We start from the raw sequence: 21,223 nt of genomic DNA on the forward strand, positions 1-21,223 counted from the left end.
GTCTTGACCAGAATGGAACAGGAGACGACCTTGGGCAGAAAGGCGGGTGCAGACGCAGCTGGACCGTGTCAATATAGAAGAGAATATAGGGTGGCTCTGACATGAGCGCCCTGATGTCAGACACCCTGTAGGCCGAGGTTATAGCAACCAAGGAGACCTTCCAGGAGAGAAGCAGGAGGGAGCAGGAAGCCAAATGTTCGACAGGGGGACCCACGAGCCTCGACAGCATCAGATTCAGATCCTACGGGGGGACCAGCTCCTGGATGTGCATGTAAAGGTGCTCCCGACCTTTCAGGAACTGCACCGTCATGGGACGGACGAAGACCAACTTGCCGTGAAATGGAGAGTGGAATGCCGAAATGGCCGCCAGGTGGACCTTGACCGAAGAGAGCAACCAGCCCTGGAGTTTAAGGTGCAGCAAATAGCCCAGGATGTCCTGCAGTGGGGCCTCTTCAGCCCAAATGTGTCAGTCCGAGGCCCAGCACGTGAACTGCTTCCCCTTCCTCACGTAGGCAGCGCTGGTAGAGGGTTTCCTGCTGCCCAGCAGGACCGGTTGGACACCAGCAGAGAGATGCCCCTTTGTCCAGACTCAGCCACGCAGCAGCCAGGCTGTCGGGCAGCGCTGCCAGGTTCGGTGCAGCAGGTTCCCAGGGCTCTGGGACAGCCAGTCCGGCCGGAGAGGCAGCTGCAGGGGCTGGCCGCTGACAGACCAGTGCTGGCGAGGCCGTGCTGGGGCTATGAGGTGACAGTCGCTTTGTCCTGCTTCACCTGTGGCAGGACCCAGTGGAGCAGTGGCACCGGTGGAAAGGTGAACGTCAGCGTCCCTGAGCACGGGATCAGGAAAGCGTCTGACAGGGAGCCCGTGTCCCTGCCCTGCAGAGACCAGAACCTGGGGCACTTCCTGTTCTGCCGGGACATGGACCAGTCCAGCCGGAGAGTCCCCCACCTGTGGGAGATGAGGACGACTGGATGGAGCGACCGCTCGTGAGAAGGCCCTGCTGAGGGGATCGGCCAGGATGTTCTTCGCACCAGGCAGGTACCAGGCGAATGGCTGAGCACCTCCTGACACCGGGCCGAAGCCTTGGCCCTGCCCTGCCTGTTGATGTAACACTGCGGCTGTACTGTCTGTCAGGCCCTGCATCCCCGGCCCTTCCGCTGGGGCGAGAACACCAGGCAGGCCAGGGGAATCGCTCCGAGCTCCCGGACGTTATGAAGGGCCAGGTCGTGTTACAACCACTGGCCCTGGGTGTTGAGCTCACTCAGATGGGCTCCCCAGCCCAGAACCGACGCGTCTGCGTCCAGGGTGAGCAATGGGGTCGCGAAGGGAGCTCCCTGCAGTGCTAGCTTGGGATCCAGCCACCAGTCCAGGGCTGAAAGGACGTGGCTCAGCCCCGTGACCACTTGGTCCGAGGCCCTGCCTGCTGGGGATACAGACCGCAGCCAGCCACGCCTGCAGGTCCACAGGCGAAGTTGAGCACGGCTGACCATGTCCATGCAGACAATCATAAGTGGGTGTGGGCCATGGTGAGGATAAAGGGACAGGAGCATAATTCCCAGCACAGGACAGGGGTCACTCCTCCTTTCCCACCCAGGGGACAGTGCAGCACACAGGGGTCCATCTGTTCCAGTGCTGCACCACCCCACAGAGCCCTGTTGCCAACAGACCATCCTGCTCCACACCCTCTGCCTGGAAACAGCCAGGAGCCCGTTACTCAGCAATGGCCGAGGGGGTCACTGGTTTGGTCGTCACACCAGGCGAGTGACTGCGCAGGCAGAGCAGTGGACACTGCTGGGTAGAAACCCCTGGTCTCAGGGGCATGGGGGCATAAAGGCTCCAGTGAGCAGCAAACCAATGGGTTCTAACAGTTAGGAGTGAAATGGAATCAACCTGCCCCAGTCCCCAGCCCCTGGGCCAGCCAGTGCACATCCCAGGGCTGGAGTGGAGCCAGCGCTCATGGGAGGGGGCGGAACAGACCCCATGCACCAGTGCCCCCGACCCTGGGCTGTACAGACCCCGGCTGAGAGCAGGGCTGTGTTGTGCCAGGCGCTGCCCAGAGCCAGGGGCTTTGCTTGCAGGAGCCTGACAGCAGGACAAAGGGAGATGCCCCCCCCCCCCCCTCATTACAGCTGGGAACAGAGCCCCACAGAGGGGGAGGATTTACCCCACTGCACACAGACCTGGCTCCCGGCCACCCCCTGCTGCCCATTGTGGCTGTCTCCGTTTGCACAAAACCCAGTGGACAGTCAGCGTCCTGGGAAAGACTGTAGAAAATCCTGGACTGCACTTTGGTTGCAATAAAAAAAATTTAGCAGACACCCCGCGACTGTTCTTAGTTATGGCAACTTTCCTCCCCTCGGGTGCTGCTGTCAGGCCAGCACCAAATTCTCTGAGCGACCAGCTCCGCCAGCCAGAGCCCTCTGCCGACAGCTCCAGGATTCCAAGGGCAAAGGGGCCTGTACCGAGAACATGGGGCGCCGGAGCTAAAATCCCCTCTCCAGGGCACCACAGCTCAGCCAGCCTGAGCCCAGCGGAGTGGGTGCTGGGCCAACAGAATAGTTCTCCAGCGACTCGCTCCCACCCATCCGAGGCGGATTTAGCGATGGCAGAACCCGCCCCCGTGTGTGTCTATAGGACAGTGCTGCCCCCGGGCGTGTTTCTAGCACAGACACAGAATCACAGACCACCAGGAGGTATCTAGTCCAACCCCCAACTACATCATCCCAGCCAGGGCTTTGTCAAGCCGGGCCTTAAACACCTCTAAGGAAGGAGATTCCACCCCCTCCCTAGGGAACCTGATCCAGGGCTTCCCCACCTGCCCAGTGACATGGCTGGCTGGGACCCAGCACAGCTCTCAGGAAACCATCCCAGCCTGATCTACCCCTGGCAGGCTAGAGCCTCCACCCACCCCCTCAGAAGCTGTTCCTAGGGTTCACTGCCCTCATGTTGGGGGGGACAGACCTGCCCTGTGGGGGGTGCTGGGAGGGGCAGGTCTGGGGCTCCCCACTGGCACCACTGCCTCAGGAAGGGGATGTGGCAGCACCAGCTCTGAAGCCAACGCGGGGCCTAGAGCCCCCACCTCCATCCCTGGCCACAGAACCCCCTTGCACACCCCATGCCAGGGGTCAGGCAGCTGGGAAGAGATGGGATGTGCTGGGAGACCCCAACACTGCAGGGGGGTCCCCCAACCCCCAGCATTTCTGGCTCCCCCCTCACCCGCTTCCAGCTCAGCAGTCGCAGGCCGCTAGAGCCCCTGAGGCTCCATCCCCCTCCAGGGGGTGCTTTGCAGAGCCCAGGGCTCTAGTCCCAGCTCCGTCTACAGGGGTTGGTGATTCAGGACTCCGGGGTTCCATCTCAGCAAGCTGGGGTGTCTAGGACTCCATCCCACGTCTGCCACGGGCCAGGTGACCATGCTCCCAGGCCCAGCGGGCACCGAGGAACAAGGCCCGGGCAGAGACACCCGCAGAGAGACCAGGGACTCCAATAATATTTTCTTTATTTACATGTTCCAGGCTGGAAAGGTCGGAACAGCTGAGCCCACCCTCGGGGTCTGATGGGGCGGGCAGGGGCCGGGAAGGGAAAAGGAAGGAGTAGAAAACAATTGTACAGTCAACATAAAAAACAGCCCCCCCCCCCCGCCCCCCCCAGTAAGGAGCATGCTGCCCAGGCTGTGCCCCGCGGGCTCTGTATACTGCAGTCCTGGAGCCGGGCGGGTGACACCCATCTCTGCAGGGCCCTGTGGCCCAACCGCTGCTCAAATAAATAAAGCCTCCCCGGAGAAGGGGACGAGGCCACCGGCGGGACGTGAGATGGGGGGGCCTAGCGATGCAGCCCAGAGCAAGTGAGGGGCCTGCAGCTTCCATCTGTCCGGCCAGGCCCCCTCAAACCCCCAGCCCCACCCCCCAAGAGCAAATCCAAACGTGGAGACTTCCAAACCCTTTAAAACCCAAAAACTCTGCCCTGGGAAAAGCTCCCATGCGTCAGAACCAAACCAAACCAAACGGTAAAACCTGGCTGGGGTCGTGCCGGGGCCTGCACAGGCTGTGCCCGGCAGGTGCCTCTGCGCCGACAACCCCCAGGGGCCTCTGAACTGTAAACACTGGGGCAGTGCCCATGTCTGTGAGGGGGCAGTCACTGGCGCCCTCCTTTGCCTTCGGGGTGCTGCCCGCCGGGTGGAGCTGCTCAGTCCGGTTCACATGGGGTCCGGTCCCGCAGAGCCTCTTCTGAACCTGCCCACACTTCCACCTGGCCACGATGCCGCCCGCCCACTGCCATCGCCGCCACAGCTCTAGCCGGAATCCGAGTCGCTGGTGTCCGAGGATGAGGAGCTGGAGCTGCTGCTGCTGGAGTCGGAGCTGGAGCTGCTGGCACTGAGCCGCGACACGGGCACCTGCTGGGCAGACTCCGGCTTCTCGTTGGCTGCAGGGAAATGAAGGAGCTGGTTGGCAAACAGAACACAGCCTCTTTATCCTGCGCTGGGGAGCCAGGCTGGGCTGGCAGGGGCTGCAGGTCGGGAGTGAGGGCACCAGCAGAGCTGGAATCATCCCCTCTCACCCAGCTCCGAATCCCTGCCTCGTGGACCAACGCTGACGCCCCACAAACGGAAGGGAGGGACCTCCCGCCCCCTGCCCAGCACTCACCCTTCTTGGGGGGCTTCTTGGTGGAGTTGAGCTGGCCGCTCACGTCCTGCAGCCGCTTCTCCAGCTCCCGTTTCTTCTCTAGCGCCAGCTCCTCCTTCGTCTTCCCCACCGGCTTCTTCATGGCTGCAGTGAGTGGGACAGACGTGCTCAGAGGGCTCCCCGACTGGCTGCCTCCCTGAGCTCCCCCTTCACCCACCCGCCTGGGGAGCAGACAAGCACACCCCTGCACTCAGCCCCATCCCATCTCTGTACAGTGTGCACAGGGGCAGAGCACACTGCCCCCCATCCCTCGTAAGGCATATGGGATTGTGTACATGCAGGAGAGGGGGTCACTGCTGAGATCTCCCCCCCCGCTAACTCACTGCAAGGCTCCCAGGTATCCCCCTCATGCTAACCCCAGAACATCCCCCCACGCTCTCACTGGGAGGCACCCAACCCCCTAAGCTCCCTGATTTCCCACCCTAACAACTTCATCCCCCTCCACCCTTGCGGCAAGGCTACCAGCCCCCCAGCTCGTATCTAGCGCTTCTCTGCGGTAAGTGTTGGGGCGCTCCTTTGACCACATCTTTACCCCTGGCAGCAGGGCAGGGCCTCTCTCACGTCAACACCACGACGCTCAGGGACTGAATCGAGGGGTCTGTAGCAGCGCCGGGAACCGAACGCAGGGCTCCCACATCCCAGGCCAGAGCCCAGCCCAGGACCATCCCCCCCCAACTCACTCTCGCTGTAGGGCTTGCGTGGCTTCTTGCGCAGGCAGGACAGCACATAGCGCTCCAGCTCCCGCAGGGTGGAGGGCTTGAGGGTCTCGAAGTCGATCTCAATCTCCTCGGGGTTAGAGTCGCGCAGCGAGGGCTCCCGCGACTGGATGATGTGGACCACCCGCCCCAGCTTCTCCCCCGGCAGCTTGTTGATGTCCAGGCTGAGCTGGCGCTTCTCGTCGTAGGTCATGGGCTTGCTCTCCTCCTCCTCCTCTGAGTCGTAGAGCATGGGGGGTGCCGGCAACGCCCCCTTCGACACCTTACTGGAATTCCTGTCCAGGGGGGAGATGGATGTCATGCATGGCCAGATACCCCTCTTCTGGGCCACTGTGTACCCCAGAGCCAGCCCTGCCACCCACATGGCCAGAGACCCCAGCCGGGCCACCTCTCCCCACACACACGGCCAGAGTGGAAATCAAAAAGAACCTAACCGGGAACTGAAAAAGCAGGAAAACGCTTGTTTATCCTTTTCCAATCTCTATGGGGAACTTAGGTGTGAGACAATCAGATCTTCTGGTTCCAAAGGCTTGAAGGACATAGTGACCAGAAACAATCACTTCAGTTCACTAACTTGCTCACCAAATCAGTTGTAAACACAAAGTTCTTGATAAGCTTCTTTTCTTTTATGTTTCCAAGACATTTGAGGTCATTTTATTGAATTAAAAATCAATCCAAAAACGTTTTGTGCCTTTTTAAATTGCATTCCAATTTCCATCAAAATAGATCACAACAAATCTAGTAAATAAATGCATCATTCCCAATTTCTTTGCACAGTAAAACACGCAATATAATGGCTTAAACAACAACGCAGAGATCTACTGTTTCCTCCTTAACAGCAAAAAGTATCACTAAGTTTAGCATAAAGCTTATATTCAGTTACATAACAACATAGGAACAGCCGTACCGGGTCAAACCAAACGTCCATCTAGCCCAATATCCTGTCTGCCGACAGCGGCCACAACCAGGTCCTCCAGCGGGAATGAACGGGACAGGGAATCATGAAAAGACCCATCTTGTCGCCCATTCCCAGCTTCTGGCAAACAGAGGCCAGGGACACCATCCCTGGCTAATAGCCATGGATAGACCTATCCTCCATGAACTTATCTAGTTCTTTTTTGACCCCCTTTATAGGCTTAGCCTTCACAACAGCCTCTGGCAAGGAGTTCCACAGGTTGACTGTGTGTTGCGTGAAAAAAAATACTTCCTTTTATTTGTTTTAAATAAGCTGTCTATTCATTTCATTTGGTGACCCCTAGCTCTTGTGTTATGAGGAGTAAACAACACTTCCTGATTTATTTTTTTCACACCAGACATGGATTTTATAGACCTCTATCATATCACCCCTTAGTCGTCTCTTTTCCAAGCTGAAAAGTCCCTGTCTCATTATTCTCTCCTCATATGGCAGCTGTTCCATACACCTCATCATTTGTTGCCCTTTTCTGAACCGTTTCCAATTCCAATACGTCTTGTTTGAGATGGGGTGACCACATCTGCACGCAGTATTCAAGATGTGGGGGTACCATGGATTTATATAGTGACAATATATTTCTGTCTGTATCTCTAATGATTCCCAACACTCTCAGCTTTTTTGCAAATTAACATGTTTTAATGGTTCTCAACTAACAAAAATGACCCTTTGTAGGAAAAGAACTAAATACAATGGCAAAACAGAATTTCAATCCAGATTTTCTGCTTCTTGATTGAAATCAATCCACCATGATGGCCACAAATCTACCTCCTGTGGGTATCGCAGGAGCCAACCCACCACCCAAGGGATCTGCTGTGGAACTCATGTGGGGCTGGGGGGTAGGTGGAAGCGGAGAGGTGAACAAGACCCTTTGCTCACACCCTGTCAGACACACCCATCAGGAAGCTGATGCTGCTGAGACAGGGATTCACGTGGAAGGGGAGAGGTGTTCACACTGAGGTGCTTCTAGGGACCCTGGAAGCCCCTGCAGCCACAGTGCGGGGACCCCAGGAGCTGCCCACTGGATGTCAGACCCATGCTGTCCCAGGAGCAGCTAAGCACAGTGAGGACCTGTACCCCCACCCAGCCAAGGGCATCTCAGGGAATCAGCAGCAGGCAGCCGTCAGACACGCTTTGGCTTGTTCATACAAGGTCATCGCCACGGTCGATCTGCCGGGGAAAGAATGTCATCACGCAGCTGCCCTCGCCACTCTGCTGCTGGGTGGAACACAGGCTGCCCTGCCACCTCCACGTATCCCCACCACCCCCACGCCCCACCCTGCTCACTTGGTGATGCTGCTGCTGCTGCTCCCGCTGGTCCCTCCACTGCTGCCCCCTGCTTTTTTGGCCTTCTTCAGCTGGGCCTGGCGTGCCCGCGCCTCCTCATCACCTCCCCGGCCCTTGTGCTTCTCCGATTTCTTCTTCCTTTTCTTCTCCTTCCTCTCTCGCTTCTTTTTGGGCTTGGAGACCGGGCTCTGCGAGAGCGCGGCCAGCTGCTCATGCACTGCCCGCAGCTGGGGGGAGAGAGAGACCAGTGAGAGGGGACCCAGAGATACATGAATTCTCACCAGCTGCAGCTGGAGAGGGATGCCAGGGAGCAGAGGAAAGGAGCTCAGCGCTAGCCCAGAGACAGGGCTCCCGTGCAAGGGGGCCAGGACACAGCCAGGGAACCCAGGGAAGATAGCGCCCTTCCTGTGACCAGGAGAGAGATGGAAACCAGAGATAGCGAGGGACTAACTGCTAACTATGGGACAAGAGGCAGTCCCAGAGGCAGGGAGACAGCACCCCACGGAGGACCTAAGTGCTGAGTGGAAGGACCAAGCCAAGCACTGGCCCCTCAAGAGAAGGCACTGCCTCCACACCCCTATGGTCAGGGTCGACGGCCTCACCTGCTCCTGCAGCTCCGCCAGCCGGTTAGCGCGCTCCTCCTCCGAGTCGGAGCTCTCCTCACTCTCTGACGAACTCTCGCTGCTGCTCTCTTCGTCATCCTCATCCTCATCTTCGTCCTCATCCTCGTCGTCGCTGGACGACTCCTCGGAGGAGGATTTCGAGAGGGCTCCAGACAGCCCAGCCGACTGCGGGTTAGTGTCCAGGGGCTCGTCCGGCATCTTGGCATAGCTGAACTCGAACACGTCCTGCGGGAGGGTGAGGGAGGCCAGGGTTAGCGGGTGCAGTGGGGACACAAAGGCATGCTGAGTCCTGGGGCAGGAGAGGGGAAGTGCCATCTGGCCCCCGCTGCCCCACTCACCTGCAGCTTGCGAGCCATGGCCACGACGTCGTGGTCAGGCGGGTTGTACTTGTAGCAGTTGGAGAACATTAACCGGACATCGGCAGCAAATTCCTGTGCATCGTGGTAATCCCGGTTCTCCATCTTCCGCTGCACCACAGGCAGAGAACACAGGGTGAGTGGGGGTGGCTGCACCAGGGAAGGGGCACAGACCCCCCCCCCCCCACAAGGTTCTCCCCAGACTGGGCTGCAGCAAGGGGGCTCAGAACAGCCCATCAGGCAGTTACCACTGGCTAGAACCTTCCTGGCACAGCTGGGGGCAGGACACCCCCCACCATCCCCGAGGAGGGACAGAGTCTCAGGCTGCCACAGGGCGGAGATGCGGGGCGATCCGGCAGTCTCCCCAGTGGGGGACCTGTCTCTTGCAGACCCGCACCAGGAAGGCCTCAGCTCATACCTGGACAGCACGGAGGTTTCTGGGATACCCCCTTCCTAGGGCAAGGTCACAGGCTGCACTTCAGCGATGCCCTGGTACTAAGCTCTCTCCCAGTCCCCAGAGGAAGACTCCAGGACGCACCCGGAGGTTCCCCAGCACCCCTTACCCTCCCTCCCTGCAGAGCCCCCAGACATACTTTGATGGTGCTGAGGTCCATGGGGCACTTGATGATCTCATGGTAGTCGTGCAGCCCCAGGGCCGAGGCGTCGACGGGCTTGTAGAAGGGCCAGGCATAGGCAGCGTGCTTCTTGGACACCAGGTCCTTGAGGATGCCATTGCAATACTTGAGCTGCTCGGACAGCTTGCCCTTCTTGGAGGTCTGGTGCTGCTGCGAGTCGGGCAGGTCCTTCTTGGGGGGCTTGATGGGGCGCCCGCTCTCCCGCCGGGTGGGGATCTTGGCCGCTTTGGGCTCCAGAAGGGTGGCCGATGGGGATGACTCCCCACTAGTGGCGATGATAGCGGTGGGGGTTGGGGTGGTGGTGTCTGCTTTTCGCTTCACACCCTTCTTCTGTGGGGCAGGGACAGAGAATACGAGCACTGTGCTGAGCAAGCCCGCCAATTTCATGCCTATACAGAACCAACTGAAACCCCAAAGCACCCAGCATCTGTCCCACATGGGACAACTGCAGAAACCCCACCGCCCTGCGGCCCAAATGCAAACAGCACCCCCACAGCCAAGTATTTTCTGACCCCCATGTGGCCAACCGCAGCCCCTTCCTCCAGGTCTGCAAACGCCACTCCCTCCACAGCAGGACAGACTGCAGATGGCTCAACCCAGCCAAACCCCTCTGCCCCACAGGCCTGACCCACCAACTGTTCACTCGACCAGCCCCACGCCAGACAGGTGAGTGCCTACCTTGGCCACGGGCTGCGTGGGAGTGGGCATAGCCAGCACTGGCTGGCAGGAAGCGGAGTGCAGTGATTTGAGAAGCGGTGCCGAGATCACCGAGGGGTGGGGGATACTGAGCACAGTGGTGGGGATCTCAGCGCTTGGGGTGTAGAGCGAGGCGTGCGAGCCCGAGGAGACTGCAGGCACTTGGTGAGCTGCGGTGACTGCTCCTGCCAGGAGAGCTGGGGGAATACGTGAGCACCAGTTAGCACCAGCACCTGGGAACATAGTCACCACCACACAGGGACTGGCCCAATGTCACAGCTGACCATGGAGCCCAGGAGTCCTGGCTCCCAGCCCACCCATCTCTAACCACTACATCCCCCACATTTCCAGACCACCCTTCCAGGGGGACCCTCATTCCTCCATGTCTGGGATCTGCTTACCCCACCCCTCTGGAGCAAACTCCGGCCAGTCTCCCCGTCACAGAATGCATGTACCTGCCGCCCGGGAAGCCCCCTTCTTGTGGCTGTTCCTGGCCACGGTGATGACAATCTCCTGCTCCTCTGCAGGCATCTGAGCCACTTTCTGCAGGAAAATCTTCTCCAGGGTCTGGGCCATCAGCACAATGTCATCCGTGGGCTGTAGGCCAACGCAGAGGTGAAGGATTAGAGGGTGCAGGGAAGGGGCTGGGGCTAACGCCGGCTCCAGGGAAAGCCCAAGGAGGAGAGCACTGCAGGGAGGCCTGGCTCTCACCTTGTTGTAGATGTAGCAGTTGGTGAACATGGTGTTGAAGTCCTGCATGCACTCCGCTGCCCCCCAGTAATAGTTGTTCTCCAGACGCCGCTTGATGGTCCCCATGTCCATGGGCTGCTTGATGATCTTGTGATAATCCTGCCGGCAGAAGAGCACAAGGGGCCAGGAGGTCAGTCACAAGGTGTGAGCCCTACAACAAGGATCCCAGTCACACGATCAAGGGAGGGGGGTGGCATCTCAGTCCAGAAATACCCAAGAGGAGCACACGGATGCAGGAGCTGTGTAAAGTCACTCATGCACACAGATCTCATTCCAGTTTCTACATTCAAGTCACCTGGCAAAGGACAGGGGTTGTATCCACTCACGGACACTTCCTAGGGTGCCTGCAGCCTCCCAACACTGGATTCAGCCTCGCATACAACTCAGGGACGGGGACCCATGCGCACCCCGGAGCAGCCAGCTGGTGACCATGAATGGCTGAGGTCCCAGTGAGGCAACAACCTGGACTACTCCAATCCCAGGAGGGAGACGACAGGGCTGGGAGACTAAAGCTAAGGAAAGTGCAAACCTAAATGGAATTTACCTCCGGGCTTTAAATCCTTGAGCGCCACAGGTGCACGGGGGGCTGGCGTTTAATATTGGGGTCACATGATGTCTTCTACAAATTCATGGATGGGAATCTGCAAAATGCATTCAGGGCACAAGAGATTAGGTGGGGAAGTGTCCGGGTTACCTGTAAAGGGGCTGCCTCACCTCATCTACACCTTTGTAGGGAGCCGTAGCATGGGGCGGTTGGTCTGGGGAAGCTCCCAGGACAAGCCAACCAGGCCGGATCTACAGGGACCTGGAGACCCTCAGCTCTGGCACAGCATGGAACCAGCTGAGAGACAACCACAGGTCGGGAAGGAGGAGTTGGGGATAGCACAGCCCAGGCACCTGCAGCTGCATCTTTGTGGCACAGACCCCAGGATGGGACAGAGCTGTCCCTGGGATTGTCAGGCTGGGGGGGAATACTTTAGGTTAGGCCACATGGTGAAGCAATATTTGAATGAGGCATCCACCTAACACCCCTGGAACGGCACACACTCCCCAACCAGTAAGGATCAACTGGGGACAGACAGACAGACACACACACACGCACCTCCCACCCTCTGGGCCTCAGTCACTCTCATGCTCAGCCTATAGGGCTCATTACCGGCAGGCCCAGCTTGACAGCATCGACGGGCTGGCGAAAGGGCCAGGCAAACTGATGTTTCCACAGGGCCTTCATCACCACCTTGTGGAGATACTGCAGCTGGTTGGTGACCCTGCCTGGCTTTTTTGGGTTGGACACCTCCGGTGGTGGAGGGTTCACCTGAGGCAGGTGCAGGGCTGGCACTGACGCCATGGTGGGGCTCTCGAAACCCTCGTAGAGCAGTGACGGCTTGCGGATCCGCTTGCCTGGGGTCGACTCCGTCGCCAGGCCCATGAGCCCAGTACTGCCCTCCCCCAAAATCCTGAAATGGGAGCAAAGACACCATTAAAAGGGTAACTCTAGGACTAAGAAGCTCATGCCATCTGGCCCTGGGCCACCAGCACACAGCACCACAGAGCAAAAGGGCCCGCAGACACCACAGGGGCAGGACACCTGGGGTGGAGAGAAAGAACTCTGTGCCTGCTGGCGACAGCTACTCTTGGGTCCGGGAAGGAGCTATTCTGAAAAGTCTCCCCAAAAACCATTTCTGAAGCAAAGCTGAGAGGCGCCCGTGCTATTAATACCCACTCCTAGGGCACAATTAGTGACAGAAAGATTGTGCTGCTTCTCTGAAAACATCCATCCAAAAGCAAGCAAAAGGCAGAGAGGAAAGTATACAAAGGCAATGCGCCTCTGGGATGAGGGTGAATTCTCAGCCACAGGCATGCCCTGGGAGAGGCCATGAACTCTAGTCAGTTGCCCTAGCCTAGGGTGGCATTCCCAGCTGTTTCTATGGGAGCACGAACCAAGGGTCTCTCCTAAGGGCCCAGACCCCAGAGATCTTGCTGTTGAACACCAACATCCCACACAACACTAGTGTGTCACCAGTGAGGGACTAGCTATGAATCCACACTGCAGGCACCAGAGAGATTCAGGGCTGCAGAGCCAAGGTTCTGGCACACATCCAGGTTATGTCTGGAAACAAAGGGCGGCAGATTAGCTCCATGAAAAGCCTCTTATTTCTATGCCTTCTAGACAGGACTGTTCCCTAGAAATCACTGCCCAAGGTCCCAATGGCACAGAGCAGGATGTGGAAGGGACAGGAGATGGGGACTCCACTTAGGTAGCATTACGGCCCATGAGGCACAGGTAGCACAAGCAGAAGTCACACCACATGGGGTCTCCTGCAGCTCAGTAATCTAGCATGGAATCTACTTTAAGGCCAGTCTGAACTCCTGTGTATCCCAGGCTGGTACATTTCACCACTTCTCTCTAACGCAGCGGTTACTGTGCAGCGGGACCCCAAAGTCAGGATGGGTCGCCAGGGCCCACATTAGACTGCCTGGGGCTGGCGCTAAGCCCAAGCCTCACCACCCAGGGCTCAGGCTTCTGCTTCAGCCCTGGATGACAGAGCTCAGGTTATAGAACCCCCCAGGGATGAAGCTCTTGAGCCTTTGCTTTTGTTTAGTAATTTTTGTGGAGAACCCCATCTCCAGTGAACCAAATCACCTGTGGCATACAGACACTCCCCGCCTTACGCAAACCCGACTTATGGAAAATGTTCTGTAAGCTTTTTTGGTGCATAATTGTCGGAGATACGTTCCCGACTTACGCAAAATTCAACTTATGCGTAAGTCGGGGAGTTTCTGTACAGAGCTGTGCTGTGCAAACTAGCCAGAGTCGGCCAATGAATACACTCAGGGGAACAGCATCCCCAGGACCAAACTCAAAGGAACCAGACATCCGCACCGCTCTCCTTAGAGGCACACGCAGCAAGGCAATGGCAGGGGCTGGGACTGTGTCACCAGGTTGCTATGCGCCCCTCTAATTACAGCCCTGCAAAAACCAGGGGAACCAAACTGGTGTTACAATCCCAGTTCAGAGCTTGCATCCTGCTTAACAAGAAATGGGGGAGGGTGGGTCACCCTGGCTCCACAGTGTGGGGAGCCTGGGTTTCCTAGCCCTGGCAACCATCCAGAAGTCAGGGCGTACTCTTGGGATACTGAGATCCCCCTCCTCCTTGCTGTGTCTCCAGACAGGGCCCGTGGACAGGCTGATAAAAGGTGGAGTCAGGAGCCGGTGAGCAGCACCAGGGGCCTCACGCTGTCATCCGGAGAGAGAGGAGAGAGGTGTTTCCCTAACACTTGGGAGACGCCTAGCAAAATCACCACTTCAGTCCTCCATAAGCAACTACTACTCAACTCCAGGGCAAGTGGTCTTTGCCAGGGGACTAGCTCTGACAATTCCTGCCTTCCCTGGGGGGCCAGATGCCGGGGTGGGGTCTCCCTGTCAGAATGCCCTGCGCTGACACATCAGGGTCATGTCGCTAACAGCTCATCTGTCATGGGCAGGAGGCCCTGTGCGGGGGATTCCCCAGGCTGTGTGGACACACTCAGATGCCAAGGATAAAGGGACAGGAATCTCAGTGCCTCTGATTAGCCAGAAGTAATTCCCAGGAGGACAGAGTGGGGGTCACTCCCCCTTTCCCACCCAGGGGACAGTGGCACAGAGGGGTCCATCTGTTCCAGTGCTGCACCACCCCACAGAGCCCTGTTGCCAATACACCATCCTGCTCCACACCCTCTGCCTGAAGAGAGCCGGGAGCCCATTACTCAGCAATGGACGATGGCCACTTAGCAGATCTAGTCCACACCTGAGAAGCTTATTGCTGTTTAGGTTGGGTTCAGTGTCAGGTGCGGCCCAAGTGGTCCCCTTGGGGAGCCTGGAGACAGGCTGAGGTTGTAAGCAATCCCAAAGGGTTGGCCTCACACCTGTTCCCTCTCAGCCACTCCAGATAACAAGGGGGCTGGAAGCAGGGATCACTGAGTAGAATCCTCTACATTGTACAAATCAGATCTGTTCCTAATGACCCCTTCTTCTTGCCTTAACATGAACCCATGAATCCAATCTTTCTACCTCCAGGGACTAGGAGCAACCTCCCTTCTCTCCCAGAGGGGCAGGGCTAGTGAACAGTGGTGTGAGCAGGCCAGGGGCACCTGGCAAACTGGCCAGGGCTGACATGTGCCTGACTCACCCCCTCCCTTTGCCACAAGCATGACTGCACAGAAAACTCACCCCTCCCAAGCCCAGACCCCATTCCAATGACCCTGCTGCAGTGACAGCACAGCCCTACCTCGCCAAACGCCCAGTCACTGAAGCCAAGAAATGGCAGTGGCAGGTCTCAGAGTTCCCATGCACACACCGCCAACACGTGGCAGGTGCAGACCTAGCATCTTCTCACAAAAGGCAAATAAAAGGCACCCAAAACACATGCCAGGACAGCCAAGAGTTGCTAAAATAAGGGCATCCCCCATAAGGAAGAGCAAAACAGAAACTGATTTTGTGTAAATAAACCCAAGGCATCAAATGCATAAACTCCCCACATAATACAGGAATCCCAGAGGCAGCGCACCCCCATTTAATGCATTGTTTAAAACACAACCCACTCCAAACACACATTGGCAGTGTCTGGCACTCCCAATTAACGCCATAAAGCAAACAGTAGATAATGTTTTCACCCCTCAGCTGACAGAGAGCCGAGAAGCGGTACCTCCAAGGTACACACCTGTCAGCAGGGGCTGGCACCCCCAATTAACTGTGCATTGCAGAAACACAGGGTGCCAGGCCCCTGGCTCCCATATAAGGGGATCAATCCAAACCCTAACCCTGCATAGACAGACACTGCGAGAGTTAATGCTGAATGCAAACCAGCCACAGGCCCCAGTCCCTGCATGGACCCCAGCAATGGAAGGTGGGGGTGTAAAAGCCAAGTCCTCTTACACATGGCAAGGGGTCACTGAGGACACACCATTTCCCCCCACAAAAGACAACAGTGCAAAATAACTTTGCATATAACATCCCCGCAACAGCCCCCACCTAACAGCAGCGCATCCAAGGCACCCCAACCCGCAGCCTGGCATCCCCATGGCATACACCGCCCCCGCCCCCATACAAACCGGGGCCGAGCCCAGCCCCCCCGGCAGAGACCTAGGTACCTACTTGTTGTGGGGATTCACATTCTGCAACATGCCTGCAGCGGCTGCTTTCCAGGGTCTCTCCCCCAAGAGTCCACCTCCTCCTCCTCCTCCAGAGCCTGGGTCCTGGGATGACCCCCCCACTTTGCCAGGATGCGGGCGCAGGGCGGGGGAGAGGAGCCCTAGTGACACATGCTGTTCCCGCACGGCTGGGAGCAGGGCTGGGCGCTGCTGAGCATCACCGACGGCGGCGGCTCCCCCCAGCGCACCCGTCACTCGGGGGGAAGGCGCTGGGGGAGGGGGACGAGCCTGGCACCCCCTCCCCTCCCCCCAGCGGGCTAGGACCAGACGCCGGGGCTCAGGCTAGCAGCGGCCGCGTGCCGGGCCCATGCACAGCCGCGGGGCCGATGGTCTCCAGCGAGGCGAGCAGCACCAGCAAGGGGGGCGGGGGACCCAGCACCATTCACCGGGTTTACATGAACGGAAGCAAAGAAAATGGCGGCAGCGGCTGAACGGAAGGGGGTGCAGGGCGGGGGGCCCCTCTTCGGAGCCCCCGACGGACTCCAAATCCTGTCGGGATCCGGTCAATATAGGGCTCGTTGGGTCCCCCGGCGCCTCCTCTGCCCGTAGAGGCCGGTCCCCGGAAGGATGGTCCCCGTCAGAGAGGCGGATGGCACTGGATTGTACTGGGATCACTGGCCCGGCTCCATCTTGGCTGCCAGGGGGATGGGGCGTTCTGCGAGGGCCCTCGAGGCCGCAGGCAGAGGTCTCTACGGAAGCCGGGGAGGTCCTGCGAGCCCGTAGGTGGTGTGGAGGCGGTGGCTGGGGGCTGCCCGGCGGAGGATGGCTCTGGATTGAATCCGCCCCCTTCACGGACTAATCCTCCACCAGCTCCTTCCTCTGCTTCAGCGAAATGGCGCCTTTCAGCCTGTCCCCAGTCGGCCTTATATAGACAGCGGCTTGCCTCCGATTGGGCGGCGACAGACGTGACATCACCCCGCTATCCGGGCTCGCCCCTTCGCCGGCTCATTGGGCGGAAGCTTGCCAGACGCCGCGTTCTGATGGGCCTCCAAAACCATCAGTCACATATTCGCTCTTCCCCGCCCCCTCGTAAGGCGCTCGAGCCGCCGGCCTAGGCGGCGCGCGCTTCCATTGGCCAGCGCTGCAATTCGTTGCTGGCTAACTGGCTGCCGAGTCACGTGGGGCGGGGCGACAGTTGGAACTGGCAGTTGGCTGTTGTTGTGCTGCTCCCCGCGGGGGAGGGGGAGAGGAGGGAAGCGCCATTTTGAGCTGCAGCAGAGAAGAGGGCGGACAATGAAGCGGCTGCTCCCCTCAGACGGCCCCTGCGCCGCCCCACATACACCGCGAACCGCTCCAAAAATCCCGTCACAAACGTGCCCCCGAACTCACGCCACCCCAGCCCGGGCCCAGACACCGACACCCCCTCGCCGCAAGAGACGGGGAAAGGCCCCCGCCGACCTGCCAGAGAACCTGCCCGGTGCCCCCCAACTAACCTGGCACCTGTGCCAGCTCCTGGCGCCAGTCCAGCCTCTGCTCAGACCCTAACAGCACCGTCCCCCTCCCAGCCGTACCCCAAACATGGGGGGCCCCCGAAATCCCGCCAGAAACATCCCTGTGCCCCCCACAATGCTAACATCTCCGGCCCCCATCCTGCTCTCATACCAACCCCTCTCCAGCACCCCCAATGCAAGTCAACAGCACCGTCCCCCCTCCCAGCCATACCCCAAACATGGGGGTACCTGAAATCCCGCCAGAAACATCCCTGTGCCCCCCACAATGCTAACATCTCCGGCCCCCATCCTGCTCTCATACCAACCCCTCTCCAGCACCCCCAATGCAAGTCAACAGCACCGTCCCCCCTCCCAGCCATACCCCAAACATGGGGGTACCTGAAATCCCGCCAGAAACATCCCTGTGCCCCCCACAATGCTAACATCTCCTGCGCCCATCCTCCAGCCCCTCTCCAGCCCCCTCAACGCAAGTCAACAGCACCGTCCCCCCTCCCACACCCGAAATCCCGCCAGGAACACATCCCTGTGCCCCCCCACAATGCTAACATCTCCGGCCCCCATCCTCCAGCCCCTCTCCAGCACCCCCATCAGAACAGATGTCAACAGCACTGTCCCCCCCTCCCAGCCGTACCCCAAACATGGGGGGCACCCGAAATCCTGCCAGAAACATCCCTATGCCCCCCACAATGCTAACATCCCGCCCCCATCCTGCTCTCATACCAACCCCTCTCCAGCCCCCCCAATGCAAGTCAACAGCACCGTCCCCCTCCCAGCCGTACCCCAAACATGGAGTACCCGAAATCCTGCCAGAAACATCCCTATACCCCCCACAATGCTACCATCTCCCTCCCCCATCCTCTAACTCCTCTCCAGCCCCCTCATCAGAACAGATGTCAACAGCACTGTCCCCTCTCCCAGCCATACCCCAAATAATGGGGGTACCCGAAATCCCACCAGAAACACATCCCTATGCCCCCACAATGCTACCATCTCCCTCCCCCATCCTCCAACCCCCTCCAGCCCCCACAATGCAAGTCAACAGCATCGTCCTCCACATCCCAGCCATACCCTAAACATGGGGGGTACCCGAAATCCCGCCAGAAATGCATCCCTATGCCCCGCACAATGCTACCATCTCCCTCCCCCATCCTGCTCTCATACCAACCCCTCTCCAGCCCCCTCAACGCAAGTCAACAGCACTGTCCCCCTTCCCAGCCGTACCCCAAACATGAGGTACCCGAAATTCCGCCAGAAACATCCCTATGCTTCCCACAATGCTAACATCTCCCTCCCCCATCCTGCTCTCATACCAAGCCGTCTCCAGCCCCCCCAACGCAAGACAACAGCATCGTCCCCCCCATTCCAGCCATACCTCACATACACAGTTAATCACCCCCAAACATGGGGGGTACCTGAAATCCCGCCAGAAACGCATCCCTATGCCCCCCCAAAGCTACCATTTCCCTCCCCCTGCCTGCTCTCACGCCAACCCCCTCCACCCTCCTTATCAGCACAGATGTCAACAGCACCGTCCCCTCCAATCCCACCTCACTCCCCAAACCCAGCAAACCCCAATAAAACACGGATGTCACCAAAAATACTGTCAGAAGACCACTCCAATCCCCCTGTGGCACTACCACCTCCCCTCCCCCTTCGGCACTCACGCCAACCCTCACCTACAACCCCGAGCACAGACACCACCATTCCCGTGTACCACGGAATGCAAACAGAAACCCCACAGGAATTCCTGTCTCCACACCCGACACCCCTTCTGAGCTGAGCCCCACACAGCATGGATGCTAATGGTGCCATCCCCCCCCCCCATTGCTCCAGCACCCTTCACACTGTGGGACCAGCTCAGCTTAGGGACACGGAACCCCGTTAGGGAGCGGGCTTGGCTCCTCAAAAGGGTTAAAGGTCCTCATAGAGGGGGCAGATGTGGGGTTTCTAGAGTCATCCCCCCCAAATAAATGTGTTAGTCTCTAAGGTGCCACAAGAACTCCTGTTCTTTTTGCGGATACAGACTAACACGGCTGCTACTCTGAAACTCCCCCAAAGTGGCTAGCAAAGGCAAGTGACCAGGGCTTCTCTCAGAACACAAAGGAACGCAGATGGAACTAAAGGGTTTTGGCCTAGAAACACATTTCATTCTCTCTCCCCTCTGTTGTCAGGCTGTCTCCAAGGTGCAGGCAGCCGCCATCTTGGCAGCTCCCCCCTCCCTCCGCCTCCCCTTTAATATAGGCAGCAAACCTCCTCCCGAAAGCTCTCCAGAGGGCGGGGAAAGTGGAATGATTATGGGGTAACTTGAGGGGGCGTCTGGTGATTTTTCACCCCCCTTTTCCTGCGGGCGGGCCTGGGCTCCCTCCCTTTTCTCTGCCCATTCATCCCCACCCCTCCTTGTCTCCCCACATTTCATCCTCCCTGATCCAGTGAGATGGAAATTCCCCGCTCATGCCTCGGTCCAGGGCTGACCCCCCAGAAGGGAAGGTGGTGGCGCGGGGGATCAGTGATCTCAGAACGGGGGGTTAGTGCCAGACATGGTGGGAAGGTGGATCCCACCCTTCAGGTCTGTCTGCAGCGGCCATTTTACATGGAAAGCCCCTAGTCATGTTCGCGCAGATCCCAGGCTCGATACCCTAATAATGCCCTGAAAGGATCAGGCGCTGCCCCTCCAGGGTGGTAACTCGAGGCGGACAGCGAGGCACATGAGTCATTTCAGCCCCTGAAGTCACCAGGTCTTTGTGCTAGGCAGTCCCACCCCCTGGTGCAGGGCCCACTCCCTCCTACAGCCGTGACACAGCATTTTCACTGCTTCTCGCCTGCCGCGGCATGATTCGCACAGGAAATAAGTTAGATATATTATACTGGAAACTGCTTTGCCGCCTTAACTGCAGTGATCACTCCTGCAGGGATAGATGTGGATTTGGGGGGATGATTCTACGGTTTTGGGCAGAGAGTGAAGAGCTGGGAAGGCCCAGGCAGATTTGAACCTCATTTTTCCTGGTTTACATTCAACCCAGTGATTTCATACGGTTGTTTTGTACTAATATTTTGTTTTAAGTATCTTTTATGGTTGGCACCAGCTCTCCGACGGTCTCTCACTCACAGCAAATCTCCCTGTCTAGGTCATCCTCACGGCAGCTTATTCGAGGGGCAAATACCCTCTTTGCCCAAGGTCACCAACAGACCCTGGGCCGAGGTGAAACCAGCCCCCCTTTGGTAACTGCACTGCCTCTACCCCAGGTGAAACTCAGATCCCAAGCCACGAGAACCTCCATCCCACACAACCCTGAGCTACGGGGACACCCCTAGTCACCTTACCCACAAGGATTCCCCCTACTCTGAGCGACCCCCCACTCCTGGGATTCCTCCCATTGCCCCCCTTCCCCATAGCAATCCCCATCCCTAGCTCCTTCAGCCCCCCTCTCCACAGCGACCCCTCAGCCCTCCTTGCCCTGGTGCTCACTTCCCTCCTTCCCCACAGTGATCCCCGCAGGAATCTCTCTGGAACTCCCCACAATCTCTCTCCTCTGACCAGCCCCACCCCAGGATCTCACTGCTCCCTTCCCCCCAGTGACCCCCACTCCAGGGATCTCCCCACCCCCTTCCCCTGAGTGACACCCACCCCAGGCTCTCACTATCCCCTTCCCCCCCAGTGACCCCTCTCCAGGGATCTCTCCCCACCCCCTTGCCCTGATTGGTCTCATCCCAGGCTCTCACTGCCCCCTTCCCCCCAGTGACCCCCACTCCAGGGACCTCTCTCCAGCCCCTTGCCCTGATTGGTCTCATCTCAGGCTCTCACTGCCCCCTTCTCCCCAGTGACCCCCACCCCAGGGATCTCTCACTGCCCCCTGCCCCCCAGGGATCACCCC

The 21,223-nt window shown here is 58.6% G+C and overlaps 1 protein-coding gene and 1 non-coding gene across 6 annotated transcripts; both read right to left on the minus strand.

Annotated features, from left to right (window-relative positions):
* Nucleotides 1-3,477: 3,477 nt before the first annotated feature.
* On the minus strand, nt 3,478-17,096 carry BRD2 (bromodomain containing 2). Of its 5 annotated transcripts, XM_075071531.1 has the most exons (13): nt 15,845-17,093; nt 11,867-12,167; nt 11,255-11,351; nt 10,672-10,809; nt 10,416-10,557; nt 9,943-10,157; nt 9,223-9,594; nt 8,612-8,740; nt 8,253-8,498; nt 7,651-7,877; nt 5,358-5,668; nt 4,639-4,761; nt 3,478-4,417 (listed from the first exon to the last, which is right to left on the minus strand). In XM_075071531.1, exons 4-13 carry the CDS (start codon nt 10,780-10,782, stop codon nt 4,287-4,289), a joined length of 2,007 nt encoding a protein of 668 aa, XP_074927632.1. In that variant the 5' UTR covers nt 10,783-10,809; nt 11,255-11,351; nt 11,867-12,167; nt 15,845-17,093; the 3' UTR covers nt 3,478-4,286. The 5 variants fall into 5 exon arrangements, with proteins under 5 accessions (XP_074927632.1, XP_074927631.1, XP_032653405.1 ...); XM_075071530.1 differs by lacking the exon at nt 11,255-11,351 and having other exon boundaries at nt 12,026-12,167; nt 15,845-17,096; XM_032797514.2 differs by lacking the exon at nt 11,255-11,351 and having other exon boundaries at nt 15,845-17,096.
* Nucleotides 7,478-7,567, minus strand: LOC116835063 (small nucleolar SNORD12/SNORD106). Its single transcript, XR_004376114.1, has one exon. It is a non-coding gene; the product is annotated as a small nucleolar SNORD12/SNORD106 (small nucleolar RNA).
* Nucleotides 17,097-21,223: the final 4,127 nt, after the last annotated feature.

Source organism: Chelonoidis abingdonii, chromosome 12 (genome assembly GCF_003597395.2).
Source record: "Chelonoidis abingdonii isolate Lonesome George chromosome 12, CheloAbing_2.0, whole genome shotgun sequence".
Classification (NCBI taxonomy): Eukaryota; Metazoa; Chordata; order Testudines; family Testudinidae; genus Chelonoidis; species Chelonoidis abingdonii.

Coding starts and splice junctions, on each gene's coding strand:
- BRD2 (XM_032797514.2), bottom strand. CDS start 15,873: ATGTTGCAGAATGTGAATCCCCACAACAA. Junction 10,158..10,415: donor GGGGGCTTCCCGGGCGGCAG/GTACATGCATTC, acceptor GTATTCCCCCAG/CTCTCCTGGCAGGAGCAGTC. Junction 4,762..5,357: donor ACGCAAGCCCTACAGCGAGA/GTGAGTTGGGGG, acceptor CACTCACTGCAG/CCATGAAGAAGCCGGTGGGG.